The sequence below is a fragment of the Arthrobotrys flagrans genome (genome assembly GCF_004000055.1).
Source record: "Arthrobotrys flagrans strain CBS H-5679 chromosome Unknown unitig_3, whole genome shotgun sequence".
Lineage (NCBI taxonomy): Eukaryota > Fungi > Ascomycota > Orbiliomycetes > Orbiliales > Orbiliaceae > Arthrobotrys > Arthrobotrys flagrans.
Window position 1 is genome coordinate 1,636,735 of NW_027137547.1, and position 25,127 is coordinate 1,661,861.

At 48.3% G+C, this 25,127-nt stretch overlaps 9 protein-coding genes across 9 annotated transcripts; 7 read left to right on the forward strand and 2 right to left on the reverse strand.

Annotated features, from left to right (window-relative positions):
* Positions 1 to 48: 48 nt before the first annotated feature.
* On the reverse strand, positions 49 to 1,642 carry DFL_001860 (uncharacterized protein; the record flags this gene model as incomplete). Its single annotated transcript, XM_067630551.1, has 4 exons — positions 49 to 618; positions 689 to 1,138; positions 1,217 to 1,470; positions 1,543 to 1,642. The coding sequence occupies 4 exons, from the start codon at positions 1,640 to 1,642 to the stop codon at positions 49 to 51; spliced, it is 1,374 nt and encodes a 457-aa protein (XP_067493184.1).
* A 1,330-nt stretch (positions 1,643 to 2,972) lies between these two features.
* On the forward strand, positions 2,973 to 3,886 carry DFL_001861 (uncharacterized protein; the record flags this gene model as incomplete). Its single annotated transcript, XM_067630552.1, has 4 exons — positions 2,973 to 3,062; positions 3,482 to 3,572; positions 3,644 to 3,784; positions 3,870 to 3,886. 4 exons carry the CDS (start codon positions 2,973 to 2,975, stop codon positions 3,884 to 3,886), a joined length of 339 nt encoding a protein of 112 aa, XP_067493185.1.
* Positions 3,887 to 5,477: 1,591 nt separating this feature from the next.
* DFL_001862 (uncharacterized protein) lies at positions 5,478 to 8,209 on the forward strand (the record flags this gene model as incomplete). The annotated part of the gene is made up of 2 exons (XM_067630553.1): positions 5,478 to 8,091; positions 8,154 to 8,209. The coding sequence occupies 2 exons, from the start codon at positions 5,478 to 5,480 to the stop codon at positions 8,207 to 8,209; spliced, it is 2,670 nt and encodes an 889-aa protein (XP_067493186.1).
* A 1,132-nt stretch (positions 8,210 to 9,341) lies between these two features.
* Positions 9,342 to 11,016, forward strand: DFL_001863 (uncharacterized protein; the record flags this gene model as incomplete). The annotated part of the gene is made up of 4 exons (XM_067630554.1): positions 9,342 to 9,540; positions 9,602 to 10,683; positions 10,763 to 10,944; positions 11,004 to 11,016. The coding sequence occupies 4 exons, from the start codon at positions 9,342 to 9,344 to the stop codon at positions 11,014 to 11,016; spliced, it is 1,476 nt and encodes a 491-aa protein (XP_067493187.1).
* A 743-nt stretch (positions 11,017 to 11,759) lies between these two features.
* On the reverse strand, positions 11,760 to 14,284 carry DFL_001864 (uncharacterized protein; the record flags this gene model as incomplete). The annotated part of the gene is made up of 5 exons (XM_067630555.1): positions 11,760 to 11,863; positions 11,935 to 12,293; positions 12,354 to 13,884; positions 13,962 to 14,180; positions 14,254 to 14,284. 5 exons carry the CDS (start codon positions 14,282 to 14,284, stop codon positions 11,760 to 11,762), a joined length of 2,244 nt encoding a protein of 747 aa, XP_067493188.1.
* Positions 14,285 to 15,494: 1,210 nt separating this feature from the next.
* DFL_001865 (uncharacterized protein) lies at positions 15,495 to 15,963 on the forward strand (the record flags this gene model as incomplete). Its single annotated transcript, XM_067630556.1, has 2 exons — positions 15,495 to 15,579; positions 15,656 to 15,963. 2 exons carry the CDS (start codon positions 15,495 to 15,497, stop codon positions 15,961 to 15,963), a joined length of 393 nt encoding a protein of 130 aa, XP_067493189.1.
* Positions 15,964 to 16,363: 400 nt separating this feature from the next.
* Positions 16,364 to 18,501, forward strand: DFL_001866 (uncharacterized protein; the record flags this gene model as incomplete). Its single annotated transcript, XM_067630557.1, has 7 exons — positions 16,364 to 16,579; positions 16,639 to 17,054; positions 17,108 to 17,114; positions 17,177 to 17,332; positions 17,382 to 18,156; positions 18,215 to 18,367; positions 18,425 to 18,501. The coding sequence occupies 7 exons, from the start codon at positions 16,364 to 16,366 to the stop codon at positions 18,499 to 18,501; spliced, it is 1,800 nt and encodes a 599-aa protein (XP_067493190.1).
* Positions 18,502 to 19,632: 1,131 nt separating this feature from the next.
* Positions 19,633 to 21,303, forward strand: DFL_001867 (uncharacterized protein; the record flags this gene model as incomplete). The annotated part of the gene is made up of 5 exons (XM_067630558.1): positions 19,633 to 19,683; positions 19,753 to 19,934; positions 19,996 to 20,279; positions 20,331 to 21,181; positions 21,256 to 21,303. 5 exons carry the CDS (start codon positions 19,633 to 19,635, stop codon positions 21,301 to 21,303), a joined length of 1,416 nt encoding a protein of 471 aa, XP_067493191.1.
* A 256-nt stretch (positions 21,304 to 21,559) lies between these two features.
* On the forward strand, positions 21,560 to 23,877 carry DFL_001868 (uncharacterized protein; the record flags this gene model as incomplete). Its single annotated transcript, XM_067630559.1, has 8 exons — positions 21,560 to 21,606; positions 21,738 to 21,838; positions 21,929 to 21,945; positions 22,097 to 22,228; positions 22,304 to 22,403; positions 22,470 to 23,135; positions 23,197 to 23,381; positions 23,464 to 23,877. The coding sequence occupies 8 exons, from the start codon at positions 21,560 to 21,562 to the stop codon at positions 23,875 to 23,877; spliced, it is 1,662 nt and encodes a 553-aa protein (XP_067493192.1).
* Between the last annotated feature and the right edge of the window lie 1,250 nt (positions 23,878 to 25,127).

The following is a 25,127-nucleotide window of genomic DNA, read 5'->3' on the forward strand; positions in this document are numbered from 1 at the left end:
TAATTAAATCCCAAGGGCGACGTTAAAGTGTGAAGACGGTTGGGTGTATCAAACCACCAGCCAGTATGTACCACCCAGCAGCAAGCCGAGGCAGAGTGTCGTTAAGAAACCAGCGCCGACCTTATCGCCGGTAGTGGCCGGTTTGTTGGTCCTACCGGTTTGCAGAGAGTTGCCGGTACCAGCGTTCGGATCGCCTGTGCTATTACCGCAGGTGCTAGCGGTACAGGGCGGGCGATAGCTGGGTGCGAGTAGGTTTTGGAAGACTTCCAGAGCGGACATCTGCTCGCCGACTCCAAAATTGCCGTCCCATTTGGCCTCGACATCGGGGGTCCACCTGGCACCGCAGGTTTGCTTATCCGTTCCACCAATGCAGTTGCTGGCAGCACCGGCTGCCGATTGTGAGAGCCAGTCCATGATTTTAGTTCGAGTGAAAGCGGCGACTTGGGTAGTAACTCCCATCCACCTGGCTAGGTACGCCTTGAACGAACGCTGATCGATGTTGCATTTACCGTATGGTTCACAGGCCACTTCGTACATGATCTTTTCGTCTCTGAAATAGACTACCTGGGCTTCAAGGATAGCACCGAGTTCGTCGGCCCAGTATCCTGTTCCGTTGGTCTTGAATCCATGTCAGTATTGCGTTGGGGCGGAATTTTGATCGTAGGAGGGGATTGGAAAGTTTTCTTACAATATTGTACATGAAAGCGGCTCCTGCAAGATAGATGCCTCCGTTATACGTCCACTGAATACGATCCATATGCGTACAGTTGGTATCGACGGAGGCGCCATCGTAGAATTTGTAGTCGCTGGTAATGAGACCGACTTGCTTGGTCCAATCGTATGATTTCCTAGCCCATTCGGCATATGTCTGGTTTCCGGTATACCTGGCGAGGCGTGCAGCCAGATGGAAGAAGCAGCCGTTCGAAATGGTGTTCTTGTAGTCGTAACCGTTGTTGAACGAGAATATTTGCCATCTGAGTCCACCACCGCAGGTTGCAGAGTCCCATCGGGCGGCCTGGGAGTTGAAGACGGCCTGAGCTAGAGCCAACCACTGTGGAGATGTGCTGGGGGGATTTGGAAACCCTCTCTCAGCAGCCATCATGGCTGCTATTCCCCAGAAAGCTTGGTCATCGTTTCCCTACGAATGCGAACACGGGGCATTTTTGTCAGAATTGGAGCGGCCTTGATTATTTTTGCGAGGGCGTGCTCGACTTACGAGAGATTGGGTTTGGTTTGGAGGCATAAAGGCGTTACCGGTTCCAACCTGATGCAACATCCCGTTTATCACGATCTGATTGAACTGGTCGTCACCGGTATAATACCAATAGTCGATAAGGGCACCAAACATGGCACCGCACTCCCACCAGTAGTACGGCTGAGGCAAATTGCCCTGGATCTGGCCGGGTTCATCGCCATGATAGTATTCCACCAGGCCTTCGGCAGCGATTTTGGCAGCAGCTTTTATCGAATCTACGGATGACGGGAATCGGGATGTCAATATACGAGTTCACGAGGAGTGATATCGATGGTGAACTAGGCTACCTTTGTCGTTGACGTCTAGTTCAATGGCATTGCAGAAGGTCGAGAGAAGGGCAGGGACGAAAGCCCATCCGACTGCCTTTTTAGTGGGAAAAAACCTCATGGCAGCCGAAAAACGCGGCGATTGAGGACGAAACGAGTGTGCGTTTGCGAACGTGGCCGACTTGGAGTTTTTTTTCAACAGCACCTGTGTTGGTGGAAAGGAAAGGAGAGGGGAGGATGGATTTAGTATTGATGTCGCCGGAACGGAATATTCAGGAGGGTAATAATGGAGAGGGAGCGGAACATACATGTACTTAATACTAGGTAAAAACTGACATATGGCTTCCACAAGAGGCCGAGTTTCTTGTGTATATATGTATGCCCAGATCTGATCAGATCCGAGTACTACCACCAAACAAGATATCAAAAGAATGAGGGATTCTAATCAGAAGAACAGAACGAGAGAGAAGAACTGTGTAGCACTTTCGGCGGGTGGTTATGTGATGAGGTTTGAAGATGGGGGTGGACAGGCCAGGTGAAGTGGTGGAGAGGTTCCCCTTTCGTGAGACAGGGGTCCTGCCAATGCGCCTGCCAGGAACCACTCCAGCCAGCCAATTACGCAGTAACCAGGCCGGGCATACGTATTCTCCATGTTACATTCATGTTTTCCTATATAATACTGTCGACCATGACGGTAACTGCTCAAGTTCCTCTTAAAGTAAGCAAGTATGTAAGTATGGATGCAGAAGTGTATATTAAGTAAGCAGTTTAGTATCTCTATCATATAGAATAGTTTGTGGAATGGGTTATGCTTAAAATAGTACACTCAGGCGAGAGCTTACGCAGTCGAGCAAGACGGTCGTGGCGGGGAACTTCGATGCGCCGGAATTCCTGCATCCGTACATCCTTCTTCTAAGTACTTTAAGTACTTACATACACCTTATAGGAAATACATAAGAAAGCAAGTGGGTGAGAATCGATCGGGGTTGCTTTGCCTGTTTCCTGCCCCGGTCTTTATCCTGTCCTCTTGTTGCCTTGCCTGTCTCCCTGCAACCGCAGCCGTTTTGTGTTGTTTCCCTCTTCCTGTTCCCTCTTCCTCTCTCCCCTTCTTTCCTTTTCTCTCCTCTTCCCTCCGTTTCAACCTTCTTTCCCTCTCATCGCATCGTCTTCTCTCCGAAACCTACCTACTTGGTACCCACTACTCCCATCCCGACATCGTCCTCACAAGGCGACACCAGTCTCACTCTGCTCTGCTTTTTCCGACAGCTCAGTTCAGCTCGGCTCAGCTCAGCTCAGCTCAACTCAGCTCTCTCTCGCCAATAGCTCCCGACCGCCCTTCACCTGTTGTTACGAGATTCGAGCTTCCCAAGCTAATCACTTAGCTTCCCTCATCCTTTCCTACAACTTGATCAACAACTTCTTCTCCGACCTCCTCATATTATACCTTCAACATGTCGGAACAGCCATACGATCCATACATCCCGAGCAACGGTGCTCAGGGCCAGGGTAATGGACAGAGCAGGACCGCCCAGATCCAAGCTGTAGGTCACATCTTCTTCCCCTTCCCCTTATCGTATACGTCGTCGGATGCCCATGTCTACATCGCAACCTCCTTCAAAAGAATGGACAACATGTCTACTTTCCCCCCTTTGACTTCGCATCGTTTCCGCCGGAATCCGATCTCCGAGTAACAACGGGGCCTGACTTTTTTTTTGGGGGGGAGGGATGATCGGGGGTTCAAATCCACCTCACGACAGTCGCCGTACCCGAACAATCCACACATCGGCTTCAAAGGTGATTTTTGAAGCCTGGCTTCTTGTCAGGAACACACCCTGCTTGAACAGAATCTGGGGAAAAGGAAAAAAAAAAAAACCTCAACTTTCAGCCCTGAATATCGCCAAGAGTTTTTTTTTTTTTCTTTCTCCCAACGGCTCACTGACATCATGTTCTAATATTATAGCAAATCGATGACACTATTGGTATTATGAGGGACAACATCAACAAGACAACAGAAAGAGGCCAGAATTTGAATCAGTTACAGAACAAAACAAGTACGTCGTCTACAGATCACATTTGTTGGACTGTCATGCCAGCAGTCGCAAGCTGACCCAATATTTTATAGATGATTTGGCCGACTCTGCGCAGGGCTTTAGGCGCGGCGCCAACAGGGTACGAAAACAAATGTGGTGGAAGGACATGAAGATGAGAATGTGCTTGGTTTTAGGTGTCATTATTCTTATCGCTGTCATTGTCATTCCCATCGGTAAGGCATTCTAGCCCCCCTTGAAACATATCTCGATCCCCTTACAAAAACGCCCAAAACTAACTAGAGCTCTGCAAATCCATAGTCGTTACAAAGTCTTAGGTAGCCCCCAAATCCGGATAGCTTGACGCGTCCCCATTTGGTTTACTCCCGACGAGGGGAAAAAAAACCTGGTCATGTCTTGAAATGCTGACGGCACGAGCCAAATGATCGGAACGACAATTTCGGCTTTTTTTTTTTTTTTTTGCCATGCTGAACGATTTATACCATTGACCCTTATCATCATCATCATCATCACGAACCGCGGCGGGAGCTAATAGATGAATGCCACTCCCCGATGAAAAAATCTCTTCTGTTCTTTTCTTTTTTTTCTTCTTCTTTTTCTTTCTTTTTGTGTCTGCGTTTCCTTGTGATTCCGGGAGATCTCTCTTTTCGCTTTCCCTTCCGCTGTGCACGGGTGTTTCTTTCACTATTTGCTGCCGTTACTGTACTCTACAAAGGTCAAAAATATTCCCTCCTGCCTGTTTTCCTTTGGAGGAGGATGCGAATTCCTGGAGTTTGTCTTCCAAAGTGATTTTTTGGGGTTCCGGGTTGCTTTTTCATCACATATATCTATCGGTATCTCCAGTGGTGTTAGGGTGTGTGCAGCGTGATGGTTTCGACCAGACTATGTATGTGATAGCTGGCATATCCCCCCAGTTCTAATATAACGTCCTTCTGCTATCCTACCACGTACCCTGCTCTATCCAGATAAACTACGGATCTTTTTTTTTTTTTTTTTTTTTGTTTAATAGAAAAAAGGAAAAAAAAAACCCCCCCAGATGGTCGGCGAGAAGGCGGGGAACGAGTCACGTTGACAGATTTCCGTCTAAGGAACTACGACGAGATGGTGGCAAGTAGCAAGTTAGAATTCCCTTAGCTATGGGTAAATGGCACGGAAACGGCGCTATTTGATCAGATATCCCTCCCATCGATGGTCCCATCGGTCAGGAACCATGTGCCTGCGCCATGTCCCCGTGCTACATCCTTCTTGCATTGAGTGATATAGGTGTGCAGTCCATAAGTAGGCATCTAGGGAAAAAATTTTTATTTTTTTTCTAGACGAGTTCCGTCGCACCAAAGTGGGGACTCGCTCGTAATCGGCTCAATCGTATTGTACAGGTCCAGGTTCTGACATTAATCGAGTAAGTCTAGATGTATGTATTTGTATTAGTTGCCATCGCGGAATATCCTGTGGTGGAGTCGAGTCGGTTAGCTCAAGATTTTAACATTCGCCCGCCATTGACCACGGCCCATACCTCATTCAAGCCCACCACCGACTTGGAGTATAACTCCTTCTTCCCTCTCCTCCTCCTTCTCCTCCTCCGTCCACATCGGCTTCTTATGTCTTCGGCTTTACGGCAGTTACGACGACACTGCTGTATAGAAAAAGAGTCGTTCAAGCGGTACTTCCAGCTCTGATCTACCTTCATTGATTGTATCGCTTCCGATATCGCTGCGAACAGGCTCCCGATTTTCACTACGCCAAAGCAAGGCAAGCAAAGGATATTAATCCGGGTCCGTGACCACAGTCGACGTCCTCAAGCACTCGATTTGCTAAGACCTTTTAATTGACGGAAAGTAACATCCAAAGGGCGCCTTTTATTATTTTTTTTCCCTTCTCTAGCTTCGGCAGTTCAAACGTGCCCTGTAAATGGCACTTTCAACAAAAGCTGCCCGCGCCGCCCTCCGGCTGGTCAGACGGCCATTGCACGTCACCCGTGCCAACTCCATAAATGTCGTCCGTCCCCTCGCTGCTTCCGCCCATGTAGCGCTCCAACGAAGGAACTACACGTCCCCTGCGAATCTCAAGAACAATACACTCGAGACCAGGAACACGGTTGTCCAACTTCTGTCGAACATTGGGTCCAAGCGGGAAGTCGAGCAGTACCTCTCCCACTTTACTTCGGTCCAGTCCCAACAGTTCGCCGTTATCAAGGTGGGAGGGGCGATTATCACGGAAAAGCTTCCTGCTCTGGCATCCGCCCTGGCATTCCTTAACCATGTCGGCCTTTACCCCGTCGTCGTCCACGGGGCCGGACCCCAGCTCAACAAGATGCTCGAAGCTGCTGGTGTCGAGCCGGAGTATGAAGGCGGGATCAGAATCACTGATGCAAAAACTCTGGCGGTGGCGAGGCAATGCTTCCTGGACGAGAACCTGAAGCTCGTAGAGGCCCTCGAAGCCCTCGGGGTTCGAGCTCGCCCAATTCACTCCGGTGTTTTCACGGCCGACTATCTAGATAAGGACAAGTACAAGTTTGTGGGCAAAATCAGCAGTGTCGATAAAAGGCCAATTGAAGCAGCGATCGCTGCTGGCTGTCTTCCCATCCTCACAAGTCTGGCTGAGACGCCATCCGGTCAGACATTGAATGTCAACGCGGATATAGCGGCCGGCGAGCTTGCCAGGTCCCTTCAACCGCTCAAGATCGTCTACCTCAGCGAGAAAGGAGGATTGTTCAACGGGGAGACGAACGAGAAGATCTCCAGTATCAACTTGGACGAGGAATACGAAGAGCTGTCTAAACAGTGGTGGTTCAGATACGGTACCCGTTTAAAGATCAACGAAATCAAGGACCTTCTAGGAGATCTGCCGAGGACCTCTTCCGTTGCTATCATCGCCACCGAGGATCTCCAGCGTGAGTTATTCACGGACACCGGTGCTGGCACTCTGATCAGACGCGGGAACAAACTCACAGCAAAATCCAGTATCTCAGAATTCAAGGATATCGCAAAACTCACCGCTGCCCTTCAGGGAGACCTCTCGTTCGCTTCCGCCGAATCACCAAAGGTCGCCGTTGAACAATTCCTCCAGAAACTTGAGTCATCTCCGTTCAAGGCATACGCAGACGAACCTCTGGATGCCTTGGCGATTGTCCACCCACCTGCCCGCGAAGGAGAGCCCGCGTTCCTCTCTAAATTCGTAGTCACCAAACACGGTTGGCTCTCTAACGTCGCGGATAATGTCTTCAGCAACATCAAGAGAGAATTTCCAAAGCTCGCTTGGGTCGCAAATACCTCTGATGAATACCTTACCTGGTTCTTTGACAAGGCCGATGGCAGTGTTATGGCCGGGCAGAATGTGGTTTTCTGGTACGGATTTGAAGGCGGATTGGAGGAAGCGGCTGCTTGGTTGAAGAGCCAGGGCTACAGTACAGCGGCAGAGTCGCCCGTATCGAGCCCCGTCACGGGCGTGAAGCAGCAAGTTCGACCCTTTTCCACTATGGCACGGCCTCGGGCCTTCGGCTGTGGTTACTCTCCTCGACACCAGAGCAAGGCATATTCCACGGACGCTGGAGCTCTTCCTGGCGACACCAACCCAAACCCTCCTCTACGTAGGAACAAGGATGCTACGTTCCAGCCGAAGAAGGTGGCCCTGGTGGGTGCGCGTGGTTATACTGGACAAGCTCTGATATCTCTTATCAATAAGCATCCGTACCTTTCTCTAAGCCATGTCTCATCAAGGGAGCTTGCCGGACAGCGTCTCCAGGGATACGACAAGGCCGACATCCACTACTCTAACTTGAATGTTGAGGATATCAAGAAGATGCAAGAAAACGACGAGGTAGATGCCTGGATCATGGCTCTTCCTAATGGCGTTTGCAAGCCATTTGTCGATGGTATCGTTGCTGGAGGAGGCGCTCGGGAGCCTGGTTCCAGCCTTATCGTGGATCTCTCGGCCGATTATCGATTCGACGACTCTTGGACTTACGGTCTTCCTGAATTGATCAAGAGAGAGAAAATCGCACAGGCCACCAGAATAGCCAACCCGGGTTGTTATGCGACCGCTGCGCAGCTTGCCATTTCCCCCTTGCTTGACAATATTGCGGGATCCCCAACAATATTTGGCGTCTCCGGTTATTCGGGAGCAGGGACCAAGCCTAGCCCCAAGAACGATGTCGAGAACCTCACGGATAACTTGGTGGCATACAGCCTGACGGATCATATTCACGAGCGTGAAATCAGCCGACAGCTCGGTGTCGATGTTGGATTCATGCCGCACGTTGCGGTATGGTTCCAAGGAATCCACCACACTATTAACATCCCGCTCAGGAAAGAGATGACATCTCGTGAGATTAGGAACTTGTTCCAGGATCGTTATGCTGGCGAGAAGCTTGTTAAGGTTGTTGGAGAGGCACCTAGCGTAAAGAAAATATCAGGAAAACATGGAGTTGAGATCGGAGCATTCGCGGTCCACAGCTCAGGGAAGAGGGTCGTCGTTTGCGCGACTATCGACAACCTGTTGAAGGGAGCAGCTACCCAGTGTTTGCGTAAGTTGTTACAATGATACTCTCCGTGCGGCTAAAAGATATGCTAATTTGAATATCTACAGAAAACATGAACCTGGCACTTGGGTATGATGAGTTCGAAGGTATCCCATTGGACTGATAAAAATTATCGCATGAGTTACAGATTTCATCTTTGATACTATACAGAAGGTCCTAAAAGTTTACTGATGTTGTATTCGGCTGGCACATATCAATATTTTTTTTGTCTGTGAAGAGGTTCCCGTTCGATCGAGGTAAATAAAAGCATATGCTCCAGGTTTGCATGGCCAAGTGGGTTGTTGATTTTTGAATTTTGTGTGATTGGCATCTGTACCATATGCATCGATGTCTACCTAGGTATTAGTCGAGAATTTCACCCTCAGTACCAATCAAACCTTGGTTGGTTATGAATACTTAGCTTCGGCTGCCAAGTAAAGATACAAGGAACCCCCGCCAGGGCACGCATCATGCATCATGCATTCCATCATCCCCCAAAAAGCATAGTCCATGATTAGCCATGGAAGCCCAGTGCGAGAAGTCGAGACTCCGTCATCATAAGGGAGCATAGGCGATCGGATTTGATTTAGTCGGCAGCAATCTCCGAATTTTAGTGTCATCTCGCACAACAGGCCGTCGACAACAGCAGAACAAGAAGCAGAAGAGATTTAATCGATTCCGAGCTCTTTCATCCAGTCCAGACCGGTACCGTGCACTTCACCGTGGTTAATTCGTCTCGCTGCCTAGCACTTACATACATCCTTCTTTGTCTTGTTCCCTTTGAACATTTTAAAGTACGAGTTAGGCATCGTGCATGCTCAAACTTGCCCTACATGGGACATGCAGGGCAGGAAGACTCGCCAGGAATGCACCACCCCCAGCAGCCAGATCCAGGCCCCGCGGCATCCACCAATCGCGGGCCTCCCAATCGTAAGCGTAGTCGTATCCGTGGTCGCAGCAGAAAGAATACAAATTATAATCCTCCCGATGAGACAGAAAATGTTGCCCGACGACCCAGCCATCCGGCGGTAGCTTTGGATGCCTTTAGACGCCATTCCATCCATTGCTACCAAAGTTTTCCATCACACCTCCGTCCTCCCACAGGTTCAGGAAAACCATTGACACGGAGTCCGAAAATATCGAGGCACTCAGTTGAACACGATCCAACAAGTTCTGGGAGCTCAAATGCTGGATCGGTATCAGACGAGAACAGTCGCATAGGAAGAGGCCGGTATCCGCGGTTCGGACAATATAGGATGTCTCCATCTCCAACCCCGATTCCTACCAGGAAGCTGCTAGTGTTGGCATTAATCGCACTTGCTGAACAGATAAGTCTTAATAGCATCAGCCCATACCTTCCTGAGATGGTCAGTCAGCTTCCTGGGGTGGAAACCGGAAATGTTGGCGTCAGCGTAGGCATGATCGCCAGTGCCTTCGCCATGGCACAATTTGTAAGTGAGTGATCCCTCAAGAGATATCTTTGGGTTGGGTATCATTCGCTGACAAACTCCTACAGCAAACTTCTTCTGGGGCCATCTCAGTGACAGGATAGGCAGAAAACCTGTCATCCTCTGTGGTACAATCCTTACTGCCAGCGCCTTCGTCCTCTGGGGGTTTACGTCGACATTATGGCAGGCAATCCTAGCACAGGCTATTATGGGCGCCGTGAACGGAAACCAGGGAGTCGTTTCCACGGTGCTGGGAGAAATCACCGATCGGTCAAACCAGTCGGCGGCATTTGCGTATTTGCCCGTGGTTTACGGTGTCGGTGGCATCTTAGGCCCGATTCTAGGAGGACTACTCGCCTCATCCCGGGATTCCAAGTACAGCCTGGTTCGAAATTATCCCTACTGTCTCCCAAATCTCGCCTCTGCAATCTTGCTGGTGCTAGACTTTACCATCTGTATATTTTTCCTAGATGAGAGTCTTGCCGAAGCGAGGGAGCTACCACCTCTTACGGAGAGAGTCCGGAACCTGTTCTCCTGGCTTTGGCAATTCACGAGCGCCCTGAAACCGACGTACCTCAAAAGCGGACGTAGGAGACATGGTAGCCGGCCTCGACTTGGCCACCCGCCTTCAAATGATCCGACACGACCATTGTTAGGAGGAAACCACGATATCGAGGAAGAATCGGAGGATGATTATTCTGACGATAGCGATCTGACTGGCTTCTTCACACCAAGGAAACCAGTCCCTTGGAAACAGATTCTTACTCCTTCGACTATTGTCCTCTTAGCTACTTATTCTATTTTTAATCTTGCTATGGTTGGGTATAACGCCCTATACCCTATCTTTGTATCTTCCCCCGCACCCATCGGAAGAGGGACTCCGGTTAGAGATATTGGATTGTCTTTGGGGTTTGCTGGCGTCGTTACGATATTTTTCCAGGTTATGTTTTTCGCCAGGCTTCAAGACAAAGCCGGGAACGAATGGAGCTTTAAGGCGTCTCTTGGTTTGTTCGCTTTAACATTTTTTGCTATGCCCTTAATTGGCTATAAGGCTACGATTGGGGTGCCCTTGTTATGGACCGAGTTGGCGGTTGCATTGACGCTCAAGGTGGTTTCTTCGATAACCGCGCTGACATGTGCGATGATCTTGGTACGTCCGGCTAACGATTATAACAGGGTTTTGGGTTGCCATTATAAATTTAAGCTAACAAACGTGGTCCACTTGATAGATAACGAACTGTGCTCCCGATCCTTCCAGCCTTGGGTCTGTCAACGGGCTGGCACAGACGCTGTCAGCGGCAGGCCGAGCATTCGGCCCATTTGCCGCCGGAGGATTATTCACACTTGGGACCAAGTACCATCACGGCGAATGGATACCCTGGGGCGTTTTTGGTGGAATTGCTGTAATCGGGTTCGTTGTCAGCTTTGGTATCAGACAAGAAGCTGAGAAGTCCGACACTAATGAAGCAGATGGAGCCAATGATATTGAAACGTCGGAGCGTGTTTGATTTGAGATTTATGATCGTACAAAGTACCTATACTCAATTGTTGCATTAATGGTATTAACGAATACACGATACGTTACGATACGATACCTTCTTCCTCCTTAGGATTCAACGGGATGATGGCTTCCACGCACCTGACCTGCCACCCACCCATATCGTGGAGAGAGCATGGCCATGCAGAACCCAGACTGGCTGTGCGAGAGCGTTCTATATCCCTCCACAACTCGAGCTAGCACTACCAGGTTCCGGCCTCTGAAGACATTTCAAGCTTTAAACAGCTCCGTGTGCTTTCTTCCTTGGACTCTTAGGTCTCAGTAAAGACCACTTAAATACTCCTCACTGGTATTTCTTTTCCTTCCTTTCCTTTTAACTTTTTCAGGCTTGTTTTCACGGACTCTTTAAATCGTATCGTTGTACCTTTTGCTGGACTGTTTCGGGGGGCACTTGGTTTTTATATTTTCTTTTCGTCCTTTTGTTCTTGCACCCGTCTTTCTCTTGATCGATTCTTCCCCGGTACATTGCGACCTACGTCCGAAATTAAGATTCTTTATCCCAACAGTTCTACCTGGATAAGACAAAGATTCACGGTTTAGGGCTGTGTGGACTTCGTTTTTCATTTTCATTGCTACAAAACTTCGTGAAGCTGGGAAGAATACCCTGACATCAAAGCTTCCCCGGAATGGCAGCTACGGCTGGATTTTATTATTAAAGCGCCAGCGGTTCACAGGATACCCCCGCCTTTCCACTCTTCATCAATCTTTTCCAAGTGCTTCCTAACTGACTCCATTACCGTCCCAACAAGGCGAGGTGGGAATGCGTTTCCAACTATAGAAAAAACCCGTATGTTAGCAAAGCCTCGAAGGGCACCTCATAATACAGTGACGTGTTATATTTACTTTGTCTCATTTTTTCACCTTTCTTGCCGCAAAACCGGTGATCCAAGGGGAAGGATTGCAAACATGCCAGTTCCCTCAAGGTAAACTTTCTGTTTCTAGAAGGATGTAGGTTGTATTCTCCGCCGCCGCACTTTATGGTGGACCTAAAAGGCTGGTCCCATTCATGGGGGGGTAGTTTTAACGAACTGGGAGCTACGGTTTCGAGAATTTCTATATCGTGATCCGGAGCGTGTCGTGGGATCCTTCCAATAGCTTCCCGAAGCGTAACGGCTCGTTTTAGCCCCGCCGGCATTGGTTCGAACGGGTCCGAGCTATAGAAATGGGTAGGGTTTGGAAAATCGGCGAGAGTCTCACCAGGGCTGGTTGAAGGCAGTAGTGGTTAGTGGGTTAATTGTAGATTCGGATGGTGGGAATCTAACCAGCAAGCTATCAAAACCAAACGTTTTCGTCGAGACGGTACCCCGTAACAAGCAGCGTTCAAGATCGCATATTTGACGCTGTACCCCATGGATGTGAAATCCCCCAGCATACACTTGAAATGTCCCACCGAACGACTCAGTCCGATCAAACCGTCAGTTTCTTCCACAGTCACCGCCCTCGGGCGGCAGGAGTTCAGTATATTCGGAACGATAAAAAACCCTGCTTCGTTCTCCTCATCGTTCCGTCCCGGTATAGTTCTGGCCCAGGAGAAAAATTGACAAGGGGGTGATAAATGAAGGAGATCTACGTAGGTATCTTCATGCCTGGTGACGAATTCGTGAACGTCTTCTTGGTATCCTATACTAAAACCGAAATTCGATCGCCATGAATTGATGGCTGCTTCGTCGTGGTCGACGCCCCATCTTACTTTGAACCCGGCCATTACGGCGCCACGTGTTGCTCCACCGGCACCGCAGAAGGCGTCACCAAATGTGTATTTGCGACGAGGTTGGCGATTCAGTGTCATCCCATAGCCTATGATGCAATCCTTGGATTCCAAATCCTCGATTTCAACCCCGTCATCCTCTATTAGAATTGGTTTTGATGGTTTTCCAACTTGTATGGGTCTAACGGCGAATATTGCAACATCATCGATGGCGACCGGTTCAGCATTAGTAGTGATACAAACGTTGTCCGTATCATCGATGACGACCGGCTCAACATCATTGACGATACAGACATCGTTTTCATCATTGACGGCGACCGAGTCTGCACCAGACGCGACGGTACCAACTTGCTTTGTGTCATCAATGATGACAGGGTCAATGCTAGTATCCTCAGAGTTAAAATTTACCGCTTTCTTTGGTTTTTTGTCGTTGCTTGCTGATGTTGGTCGCCATGCTCGTGAGAGTTCCATATCACTTATCTTATATCCGGGGTCTGCCTCTGCTTGTGTTAATCTGCGGATGTATCCAGTTGCGCCAAGTTGCTGCGTCCCTGTTTTCCCATTGACGTTGTCTTTGGTTTTTGCTTTCCAACGGCAAATGAGTCTTCCGTAAGCATCATCTCTCGCATCTTCGTAGGATTTTCGAACCGTGTCACGGCCCAAGATATTGGTAAGAATAAGCTCGCGGATATTTACAACATCTGATGCTCTAACATCGGCTTTCTCACGGAGTAAAGCAACCTCGCCGGCCGTTTTAGGAAGGATGCCGTCAAGCTCCCTATGACGTCGAAAGAGTGGGCCTTGTACCCACGCTGACGTCTGTGTTATTTCTGTTCCGTCTTTGTGGGCGTAGGTTTCGGTACGCTGGAATATTTTTTTGATTCTCATAAAGTAGCCGTTTCCTAGGGTTGACCGGTCGGGAAGCATGGCGCCATACCGAATTTGAACGTTAATATGGGGTTCTAAGAGAAGACCGTTGATTTTGAGCCGGTCTAGGGGTATTTCTTTTGTCTCCGTGGGGGCCTTTGTGCGTTTGCCGGTATTGGGACCACGGTTACGAGGGCGTTTAGGCCGCACGGTACGAGCTTGATTTTGGTAGGAATCCAATCACGTTAGAATTAGATCGAGCTTAGCCCTATATGCTCTTGCAACATGCACACACCGGCCTCAAAAATGACATCGTCAGAGTCAGATTCACTGTCATCGTCCGATATGAATATAGCGTCGAATGCGTCCACACTGCCGCCATCACCATCATTCTCGGAAGTTTCATCAATGTCGATGGGTTCCGGCGATACAGATGATTGGCAATCTTCCAGGACGACGATGTCGTTTTCGTCATCTCGATCGAGAGATATAGGCTGTTGGGGCTCATCATCGTCTGCGGGTGGTTAGAAGCCTGTTTGTTAGTAAATCAAGGAACGATACATATTAGATAACATGTGGGTTCATACCTCCCAGGTCTATAACTTCGAAGAGGTTCATCGTTTTAACAAGGGTATCGTGCTTGTTTATTATGGCATCGATCCAACAGTGCATAAGATGGACGAACGAACCTGAATAACCAATATTATCAGAGAAAAAACAAAATTGTTTCTATTCAGTGCTATTTCTTTCCAAAAAAGAACCGTGTAGCGTCAAGGAAGTAATCTTTTGAGCTCCTATTATCTAGCATCATGACATCAGAGGCGCTTTCAGAGCAATCAGACCGGCTGCTTGCTCATATGGAGTACAAATGCATAAAATGCAACAGCAAAAAAAAAAAAGAAACAGAGTCTGTGTTGATAATGTTGGATTTTAACGCCTCAACACCACAAAGCTAGTTCCCCTCGCCCAAAGATTGATGACGCTCGTGCTATTCAATATTTATATGACAACAAAAGTGAGGTGTAGAGTGGCATGGTCCTCCGCTTGTCAAATCGGCTGTCATGATGTAATTCCGAAACCTGGCGCATATTATCGCTCGCACCAAAGCTTTTATCGAACCGTAGTGGCGGTGTCCAATCGTCAATCTCAAGCTTTGGTGCCCCACGTTTCAGACCGAGGCCCTTCAAACAGTTTGCGACTCAGGGCTGCGCTAATTAGTCCATTGACACCTTCCACCGACGCAGGTACCGAATTTCGCCTTTCGAGGTGGTCCCGTCGACAGTCATGTATCTGGAGCATTCGCATGTCGCATGTTAACTAGCTTCTCTAGGACTAGCAGGCGCATGTCAACTGGAACCGAAAGAAACAGGGACACCAGAAGGATGGGACAAGACTAAGGAAACAGAATGACTCTGTTTAAAATGCAGGTCTCAGGACTTCTATTTTTTGGACCGAGGAAGTCTTCTTTTTGAGGAACCATCTCAGATCTTGATGCGCTTGGCTGTCGACATCTAGCTCCTTTGAAGCTCCTTCTCATTCGTTAAGAGCTATCGGCCACTCCTTTAGTCCGTTTTCTATCTGCGATTTTTTTTTTTGTTTCTGGTTGTCGCTTTCGATTGATGCATTTTATATAATATAGCTCTGCGGGCGCCCAGTTTATCTATTTCGAATCATTCCTCATCACGTTCTCTTTTATCTTTCCCAACCGGTTTGGTTTCCATTCTATAGCGAGCTGGTATCGCACCTTGTTTTGTTTCATTCGGAATCGTTTTTTTCTTCCAAAACATCGATTTGTTCAATCTTTAGCTTCGTTCCGCCGGTTAGAACAATGAAATACCGAGCTCTCGGATTCTGTATTGCTAGCCTTGCTGCTGTGGCGAACTGCCAATCTTTAGACCCAGCATGGGGAATTGGTTAGTGGGGAAACTCCGATTGGTGTTAAAAAAAAAAAAAAAAAAAAAAAGGTGAACTGACTGAATTGCTTGACAGGTCACTATGGTGGTGATATCGGTCTCTGGTACCCACGTTCTTCGACAACCACGATTTCAGCACCAGTTCCAACCAGCACGGGTGCCGTTAGAGCCTCAAAGAACGAGAAGGCTTCTGCTACTACCACAAGTGGTGAAATCGAAAGCACCTCTACTAGCAGTGAAATCGAAAGCACCCCTACTAGCAATGAAATCGAACGCACCCCTACTAGCAGTGAAATCGAAAGTACCAGCACAACTACGAAATTCGTCACCAGGACCACCACAATAACCTTACCAGTAACGATGTCTCCTCCTCCTTCCGTCTAGGGCAAAGGAGTCCTTGGATGTTATTTATGATGGTTTCTTTCATCTTATCCGTGGGAATCGTCGGCAACCCTTCATCGACCGGTATATGATCATTCAACAGTGTAGGGTGGAGGATTTCAATTCGTGTAGGATATTATATTGTTTCTATTTACCTACGATAATGCGGTCACTTTGCTGTGACCGATAATGATACCTATATACATTACGAACTCTTCTCATTTATCGTGAATTTCTATGGGTTGGTGGCTGCGTCCGTCGTGATTCTGCCGTGGCGCCAGCCGTATACAGTACATGCTTGGGGTGGGAAAAGGTTGGCGTGGTCTGTGACAACGTCAAACACACCTTCTCCTGAAGTTCCAACTTGCTCAGACGACTCGTCCTGCGCAAAGGAGAAGACACAATGGCGACGACGCTTAATCCATCTCCACTCGAGTGGATCACGTCTCTACCGGCTTCATACCAGGCAATTGCCTCGCTATCGGTTGCCCTACTATCTTTATTGCTTCTATCTATCTGGAACTCCGAAAGCACGGACCACGAAGACTTCACCGTCCCTATCCCACCCCAACTAGAGGAAGGATATGTCGGAGCACAGCTTGTGAAGCCATCTATCAAGGTACGGTTCCATTGATACGGCCTTTTCGGTCGATGTAGTAACCTAATATCGTTCACCAGGCCGACAATGGCCACATCCAATGCTATTCCCCCGCTACCGGCCGCCTATTGGAAGTCCAAAAACCCGCTTCCGCACACGATATTGACACCGCAATTGAGAAAGCCGCCGAAGCTCAGAAAGAATGGGCCCGTACTACCTTCAAGCAGCGACGCAAGGTCCTCCGTACGTTGATGCGATATATTCTAAAAAATCAAGATCTTATTGCTCGGGCCGCCTGTCTGGACTCCGGTAAAACGAAAGTGGACGCGTCTTTGGGTGAGATTTTGGTCACTGTCGAAAAAATCAATTGGTTGCTCAAAAGTGGCGAGCCCGCCTTGCGGCCGGAAACACGGGGCGTTCCTTTCTTGATGATGTATAAGAAGGCCGAGGTTCGGTATGAGCCGTTGGGAGTTGTTGCGGCGTGTGTTAGTTGGAAGTAAGTCTCACGCTGCGTAATATCGAACTGTATCTTTTGACTAACAGACATAGTTATCCCGTATGCTATTATTTCTTTCGAAAGTATAACGAAACCGGAACAAATACTGATGAATCCCACAGTTCCACAACCTACTCGGGCCTATTGTCAGCTCCATATTCGCTGGGAATGGAATTATCGTCAAAGGTTCGGAAGCTACGGCATGGAGCAATTCCTTCTTTGTTCAAATCGTCAACCGAGCTCTCTTGGCCTGTGGGCACAATCCGGATCTTGTAGCTGTAAGGGTCTCCTAGAAACAAGACATATTTTCTCAGCTGACCGAAGTAGGGCGTCAACTGTTGGCCTGAAGTGGCAGACCATTTAACATCCCACCCTGGCATCTCCCATATTACTTTCATCGGATCGCGACCTGTCGCCAAGTTAGTTGCGAGGTCTGCCTCGAAGACACTGCCAGCACTGTGTATAGAGTTGGGCGGGAAAGATGCCTCTATCATTCTCGACGATGTCAAGGACCTCCACAAGCTTAGCTCGGTTCTTATCCGCGGTGTATTTCAGAGTATGGGTCAAAACTGTATTGGGATAGAACGTATCATCGCTCTGCCGAAAATCTACGACCGTCTGGTTGATACTTTGGAACCACGTATCAAAGCGTTGCGGGTCGGATCTATCCTAGACAATCCCAAGGACACCGACGTAGGCGCGGTTATCTCCGGACTCGGATTCGACAGATTGGAAAGAATGATTAACGATGCCGTTAAGCAAGGGGCGAGGCTCTTAGCCGGCGGTCGAAGACTCGTTCACCCTAAATACCCTCAAGGACACTACTTTTCCCCAACACTCCTCGTCGATGTGACAATGGACATGGAGATTGCAAGAGAAGAGGTTTTTGGCCCGGTTTGCTTGATCATGAAAGCGCAAAACGTCACCCATGCCATACAAATTGCGAATTCTACCGAGTACGGGCTTGGAGGGTCTGTTTTCGGAAGCAACAAGATGGAACTTGCTAGAGTTGCAAATGAGATGAGATGTGGAATGGTCGCCGTGAACGACTTTGCCGTCTTCTATCTTGCGCAAATGCCATTCGGCGGCGTTGGCGGCTCAGGTACGAAGCCATCGTGATGCCCTTTGTCTAGCAGCGCTGATTATTTTACGAAACTTAGGCTACGGTCGATTTATGGGCGCGGAAGGTTTACGGTCTGTATGCAACTTGAAGTCGGTCTGTACCGACCGATTTCCCGGAATTTCGACAAGTATACCGCCGCGCGTGGATTACCCCATTAGGGATACGAGCAAGGCTTGGGAGTTCTGCAAAGGTGTGTGTGTGCGCTTCACGCCAATAACACGAGATATATGCTAATACTACTCTATAGGACTGGTTGAGTTTTCTGTTGGAACCACCATGGATTCGAAGATTGCAGGCCTCTTGAGGCTAATTAGCAACTCATAGCGGCCCTATTATCTGCGGGGTTTTATAGTGGTAAAACGGGAAGATAGTATATAATATAATGCTTACCGAAGTTCCCTTCTCCCGAGTGTACCGAAATCACACGCCGAAGTTCCTGTGATCCGTGCTCTAAGAAATCCAAGACCGATGGGGGTTCAGCTCCGAGACCAATCAATTAACAGGTTCGGATCTATGAACAATTCCTTGGCTGGTTGTGAAGAAGGTGTTTGATTGTTGTAAGCCATGCTTTGAAACTGCTTGGAGATGAATCTTATACATACTCCCTAAAACTTCGCCCTACATACTCAAGTACTTAGAGTATGTATTCAACAGCTGAGCTCATGGAATAGTATTTATTCTGATCGCTTCCACTGTTGATTACCATGTACACGAATTTGAAGTTGAAGCTTTCGAATTCAGTGTAAGCATTATATAGAACAGGTTTTGTGAGTAAGAAGGAAAGAACAGGCATTAGGAGATTCAAGTGCTTGCCTCACACAAGCTTAAAGCTAGAACGCTTCAATTCAACGGCAGGTTTATAAATTTGTACGGGGAACTTTGAACGAACCTCGTTTCCATGTTCGGTACCTCTGTTAAAAATTTGGTAATGGTAGACTTAATTCCGAGAAACAAAGGCTTAGGTAAATTGCAAGGCTCCGAAGACATCACGATATCACTCCAGCCATGCGCGCCGAAATATGTCGAAGCATCGAAATATTCCTTTTATGAAAGTGTACCCATTGTTCATCTTTTATGCCGCTAGCAGCTGGCGCTTTTTATTTTTATTTTAATTATTTTATCACAGGTTATTTACGACATGTAAGTTTGCATGCTTATACATTGCGCACGAGCAGGGAAGTTCAAGTCCCTTACTTGCGTTCCCAAACCCCCAACATCAAAGCGGCCCAGTATCTCATAAGGCCGCGGTGATAATTAATCTGATTTGACAAAATTAAGAAGGTAGAACTTGGTGGTAATTGGGTTGGGTAGCCGAGCTCCTTTGGAGCGAGGTTATAACCGGAAGCTGCCCGACCTAGAAAAAGTCCCCCACAACTGCAGGACCAGAAGAATTTCCCACCATATCGACTCTTTTAAACTTCAGTCGCGATCTGATATTTCATCTCGAGTTTCAAAATGGCTGTGAATACAAGGGCAGTGCCAACGCTTCATCGCCTCGTGCGTTCGGTAAGATAGCTTCATGGACTTCAATCCGATCCCCTCCACAAAAAACCACACGGCGCTGACCTCTGGTAGAACGTGTTCTCGGCCTCGGGTCGAATCATCGGACGTCGATATCTCTCTGGCCAGCCAGATCTCAAGACTACCCTTAAAGAGGTCATCCCTGCGAAACGCGAGTACCTTAAAAAGATCAAGACCGAACATGGCAACAAAGTTTTGGGAGAGGTCAAAGTCGAGAACGCAATCGGCGGCATGCGGTACGTTATGTTAGTACGCCGAAGCAGTGGTGCCATTGGCTTACGTAGATGTTGTTTTCAGTGGCATTAAGGGAATGATCTGGGAGGGCTCTGTCCTCGATGCCAATGAGGGTATCCGGTTCCACGGAAAGACCATCAAGGAATGCCAGGAATTCCTACCAAAGGGCTTAACAGGAGAGGAGATGTTGCCCGAAGCCATGTTCTGGTTCCTTCTTACCGGAAAGGTTCCAACCACGGAGCAAGTCAGGGACTTCAGCAAGGAACTGGCTGAGAAGTCTTCCCTTCCACCCTTCGTTGAGAAGATGATGGACAACTTCCCAACTACCCTTCACCCGATGACACAATGTGAGTTTTTTTCGACCGCCTCCTGTGAAACCGGCTGCTAATTGCGATCAGTTGCCATTGCTGTCTCCGCATTGAACCACGACTCTGTCTTCGCAAAGGCCTACGAGAAAGGTCTTAGCAAGGCTGATTACTGGGAGCCCACTTTCGATGATTGTATTTCTCTTCTCGCGAAGCTCCCAACAATTGCCGCGAAGATTTATCAGAACACCTACCGGGGAGGTGGCCCGCTTCCGGGTGCCGTTGACCCCAAGCAGGATTGGGCGTACAACTACGCTGCTATGCTTGGAAAGGCCGACGACATCGGTTTCGTTGATTTCTTAAGATTGTATCTCGCTTTGCACGGAGATCACGAGGGAGGAAATGTCAGCGCCCACACCACTCACTTGGTTGGTAGCGCTCTCAGCGATGCCTTCCTCAGCTACAGCGCTGGCGTCCAGGGTCTTGCCGGACCATTGCACGGCCTAGCCGCCCAGGAAGTTCTCAGGTGGATCCTCTCAATGAAGGAGAAGATTCCTAAAGAATACACTGAAAAAGACGTCAAGGATTACCTCTGGAGCACGCTGAACTCCGGACAAGTCGTTCCAGGATACGGCCATGCTGTTTTGCGCAAGCCAGATCCAAGATTTGAGGCCCTCATGGCCTTCGCGGACAAGAGACCAGAGATCGTCAACGACCCTGTCTTCCAGTTGGTCAAGAAGAACTCTGAAATTGCCCCTGTTGTCCTCACTGAGCACGGAAAGACTAAGAACCCTTACCCGAACGTCGACAGCGCATCTGGTGTGTTAATGCATCATTATGGTATCAAGGAGACTCTTTACTACACGGTTGGTTTCTCAGTTTCCCGAGGTATCGGTCCATTGGCACAGCTTATCTGGGATCGTGCTCTTGGTCTCCCAATTGAGGTGAGTGATAATATTGATATACATCCTCAAGATTTAGATCGCATTCAAGCATTTACTAACTATTCTGGAAACAGCGACCAAAGAGTCTGTCGCTCGAGGCCATCGAGAAGTTGGTTAAGTAAATTTAAACTGAAAGCTTTAAAAGGAGCAGGGAAAAGAAGAGCTCTGGATGTAAATTAGGATGCGATCGATTAAATTTACAATGTATCTCTGATCACTTATATGACCACCAAAAGCAATACCATGTTATATACTTACATATTTACGCTTATATCCGAATCCGAAATTTGGCTGCTGCCATCCCGAGTTGACGGGTAATTCGAGTGTTGTATGGATTTGTGCCGATGATAGCCACGCCAACTCCGCAAGTCCGGCCGGATGTCGTATAGCGTCCGGCACTCGGGACTGATTTCAGAAGTTATAAAGTGAGTGCTTGACTGATTGGACTCGGAGCGCCTCTCGAGGTCTTGTCTTTCTGTCTACCTGCCTGCCTGCTTGTTAGTCTGCCTGCATTGCATTGCATTGTTTGCTAGCTGCGTACTAGCTGGTATAATAGTATACCCCACCCCGAAGCCCCGCGTGCCTTCCTTTTCCAGTCCAGGTTACCTCGGCCTAAAAACCCTATAAGTAAAAATAAAAATAAAATAAAATTCAGAGGTACGTCAAGTCAGGGCCGATTGGATATCCTATGCTCTGTAGAAATATATTCCATCTTCAGATTCAATTGCCGTTAACGCGCTTCAGCAGTATCTGACGATAGCCATGTTTGTGGGAAGGCGCGCTTGCCCTCGCATCTTAGGCCTCAAGTCCACTCGCTTGTATTCGACCTCGCTTGCTTCAACAGTCCGTCGTACCCCCGCCCTTCTCGCCCGCTCATCATTCAGAAACCCAGTTGCTACTGCTGCTACCTCACAGCTGCCCAGGGCTTTCTCGACTAGAGCCGCCCTCATGTCTGCTCCAATTCCTACCACCTCTCACGAGGCGGACAAAGTCCTAACCGATATCGCCGATTACGTCCACAATTATGATATTAACTCGGAATTAGCTGTGAGTGCAATCCTCTTTGAATAATTACGCTGGTAGCCTTTCGATGCGCATTCCGGCTAAAGGATATACCTATAGTATGACACAGCAAGACTAGTTTTCCTTGACACCCTCGGGTGCGGCATGGAGGCCATGAACTTCAAAGAATGCACCAAGCTCCTCGGGCCTGTCGTCGAAGGTTAGTTACGGAAACAAAAGCATGCCGTCAACGAACTACTCTAATGGTGTGCTCTCTGATAATTAGGAACTACCGTCCCTAACGGCAGCAGGGTTCCTGGAACTGACTACCAGCTGGACCCTATCCGTGCTGCATTCAATATCGGTACTCAAATCCGTTGGTTGGACTACAATGACTGCTGGCTTGCCGCAGAATGGGGCCACCCCTCTGACAATCTCGGTGGTATCCTCGCCGTTGCCGACTGGCTCTCTCGAACCTACAAGGCCGAGGGCAAGCCTGCTCTCAAGATCAAGGATGTTCTCAAGGCCATGATCCAGGCCCACGAAATCCAGGGATGCTTGGCTCTCCTAAACAGTTACAACAAGGTCGGATTGGACCACGTCGTACTCGTCAAGGTCGCAACCACCGCCGTTGTGTCACGCTTGCTCGGTTTGACAAGAGACCAGACCGTGGATGCCGTCTCCCAAGCTTGGGTCGATGGTCAGAGCTTGAGGACTTACAGACACTCTCCCAACACCATGAGCAGGAAGAGTTGGGCAGCTGGTGACGCATGCTCGAGAGCCGTCAACCTTGCTTTGATTGTCAAGAAGGGAGAAGCTGGTATCCCAACCGTTCTCTCTGCTCCAGTCTGGGGCTTCTACGATGTCCTCTTCAAGGGCAAGGAGTTCGAATTCCAGCGCCCATACGGAACCTATGTTATGGAAAATGTGTTGTTCAAGGTCTCTTATCCAGGTATGATGATATATACGACATGATATGAGTATGATAATATGTGCTAAAATCTGTGGTCCAGCTGAATTCCACTCCCAAACCGCTGTCGAGGCTGCGAAGAAGATCTTTGCTACCCTCAAGTCCCTAGGCAAATCCGCAGAAGACATCGACAACGTTGTGATCCGAACACACGAAGCCTGTGTTCGCATCATCGACAAGCAGCACAAGCCAATGACAAACTTCGCCGATCGTGACCACTGCATTCAGGTAGGGCCAGCAGGATAACTTTTCAACCTAAAGTTTTGGATTATTTTACTAACCACGCTCTTTTTTTAAAAAAAAAAAATAGTATATGGTTTCTGTCATGTTGTGCTACAATCGTCTCGAGACCACTGACTACCCAGATGAATCTGAGGCTGCCCAGTCCCCACTTGTCGAATCCCTCCGACGCCGTATCTCTTGCGTCGAGGATCCTCAATACACCGCTGATTACCATGACCCCGCTCTCCGAACCATCCCCAACGCTCTCACCGTCACCCTCAAGGACGGAACCGTCCTCGAGGAGGTCGCCGTTGCCGCTCCACTCGGCCATCGCACTCGACGTGAAGAGGCCAAGCCCGTCATTCTCGAGAAGTACAGGAGACACCTCTCTCCTCACTTCTCCGAGTCCCATGTTAAGTCTTTGATCGAGCTTGGCAACGACTCCGCCAAGTTATTCGAGACCGACGTCGATACCTATGTTGATATGTATATCAAGAAATAGATTTTCGGTATGGATTTGCTACGAGGCGATTTAAATGCCTAGTGTAGGTACAGTGTTTATAGCAAATTTCAGGTCTTTGTTAGGAATTGTTGTAGCTACTATCAAAAGTACATGTACTATCTTTCAGGCAAGGAAATCTAGAACAATTTTACAAGATTGATGACGAACCAAGGCCCTACTTTCCCGCTTCGGAGTGAGAGCGTGTTAAGTACAAAGTAGTACGGGTAGCATTTTCATCCCTTTCTTCTTTTGACCGGAAAGACTTCCGGCCCCGCATCATCCGGTATACTATGAGAAACGAAAATGCCAAAAAATATACCGCTGAGACATGATTCATGCTTCCCGCTGCTACTGGATAGTAACATGGGAACGAATATAAAACGAATGTGAAGGCTGTCCAAAACAGGACTACGTACTTCGATATGAGACCGAGTACACCTGTCCAGAACGGTCCGGTTTTAAGATTCGAACGTCCCTTTACGAACAAAAGCAGCGCGATTGGAACCGAGTAGGATATGTAAAGCAGGACGGCACAAGCAGCGATCATGCTACCGGATTTTATGCAATTTTAGTTTATCAACGAAGCATGTAGCAATATCTTTCTTACTCACCTATTAAACGCAATATAAAGAAATCCAAGGATTGCGACAAGAACGCAGCTCACAGCTCCTGCGGTCGGCTGCGAAGTTCGCTTGGATATTTCTAAGATTGGAACTCCAGTTGGAGAAAGGTAGACGCTACCTATATCCTTGATCGCAAAGAATATCGATATACTGTAGACGAACGATGTGACGAATCCAATGGCAACTGTGCCTAGAATAGCAATGGGGACTACTTTTTCCGGCCTTGGTACCTCCTCTGCGAGATGAGTAGCGGCATAAAGGCATGCAAATGACCGATCAAGCCGACTACGAAGCGACGACCAGCCGTTCTCGTTTCTAAATGTTGCAAACACGAATTCTGCACTGTTCTTGGGACTAGATTTTGCGAGAACCGTGATCGTGATTGCAATCATCAATACTAATGATGTGTAGAGCGTGATTTGAGTCGAAGTACTGGCCGCCGGCATTTGGCATTGCTGAGGCTAGTTCCGATAGGGATGTAGCGACGCATGTAGATATCATGGTGATGAGACATATGCCGTAGACAGTAACCACAGTTCCTCCGGAGTGTTAATTTGTAAAAAAAAATATAGCTAGATAAATTTATAATCTAATAAACTTACCGTTACAAGGCTTGTTGATATACCA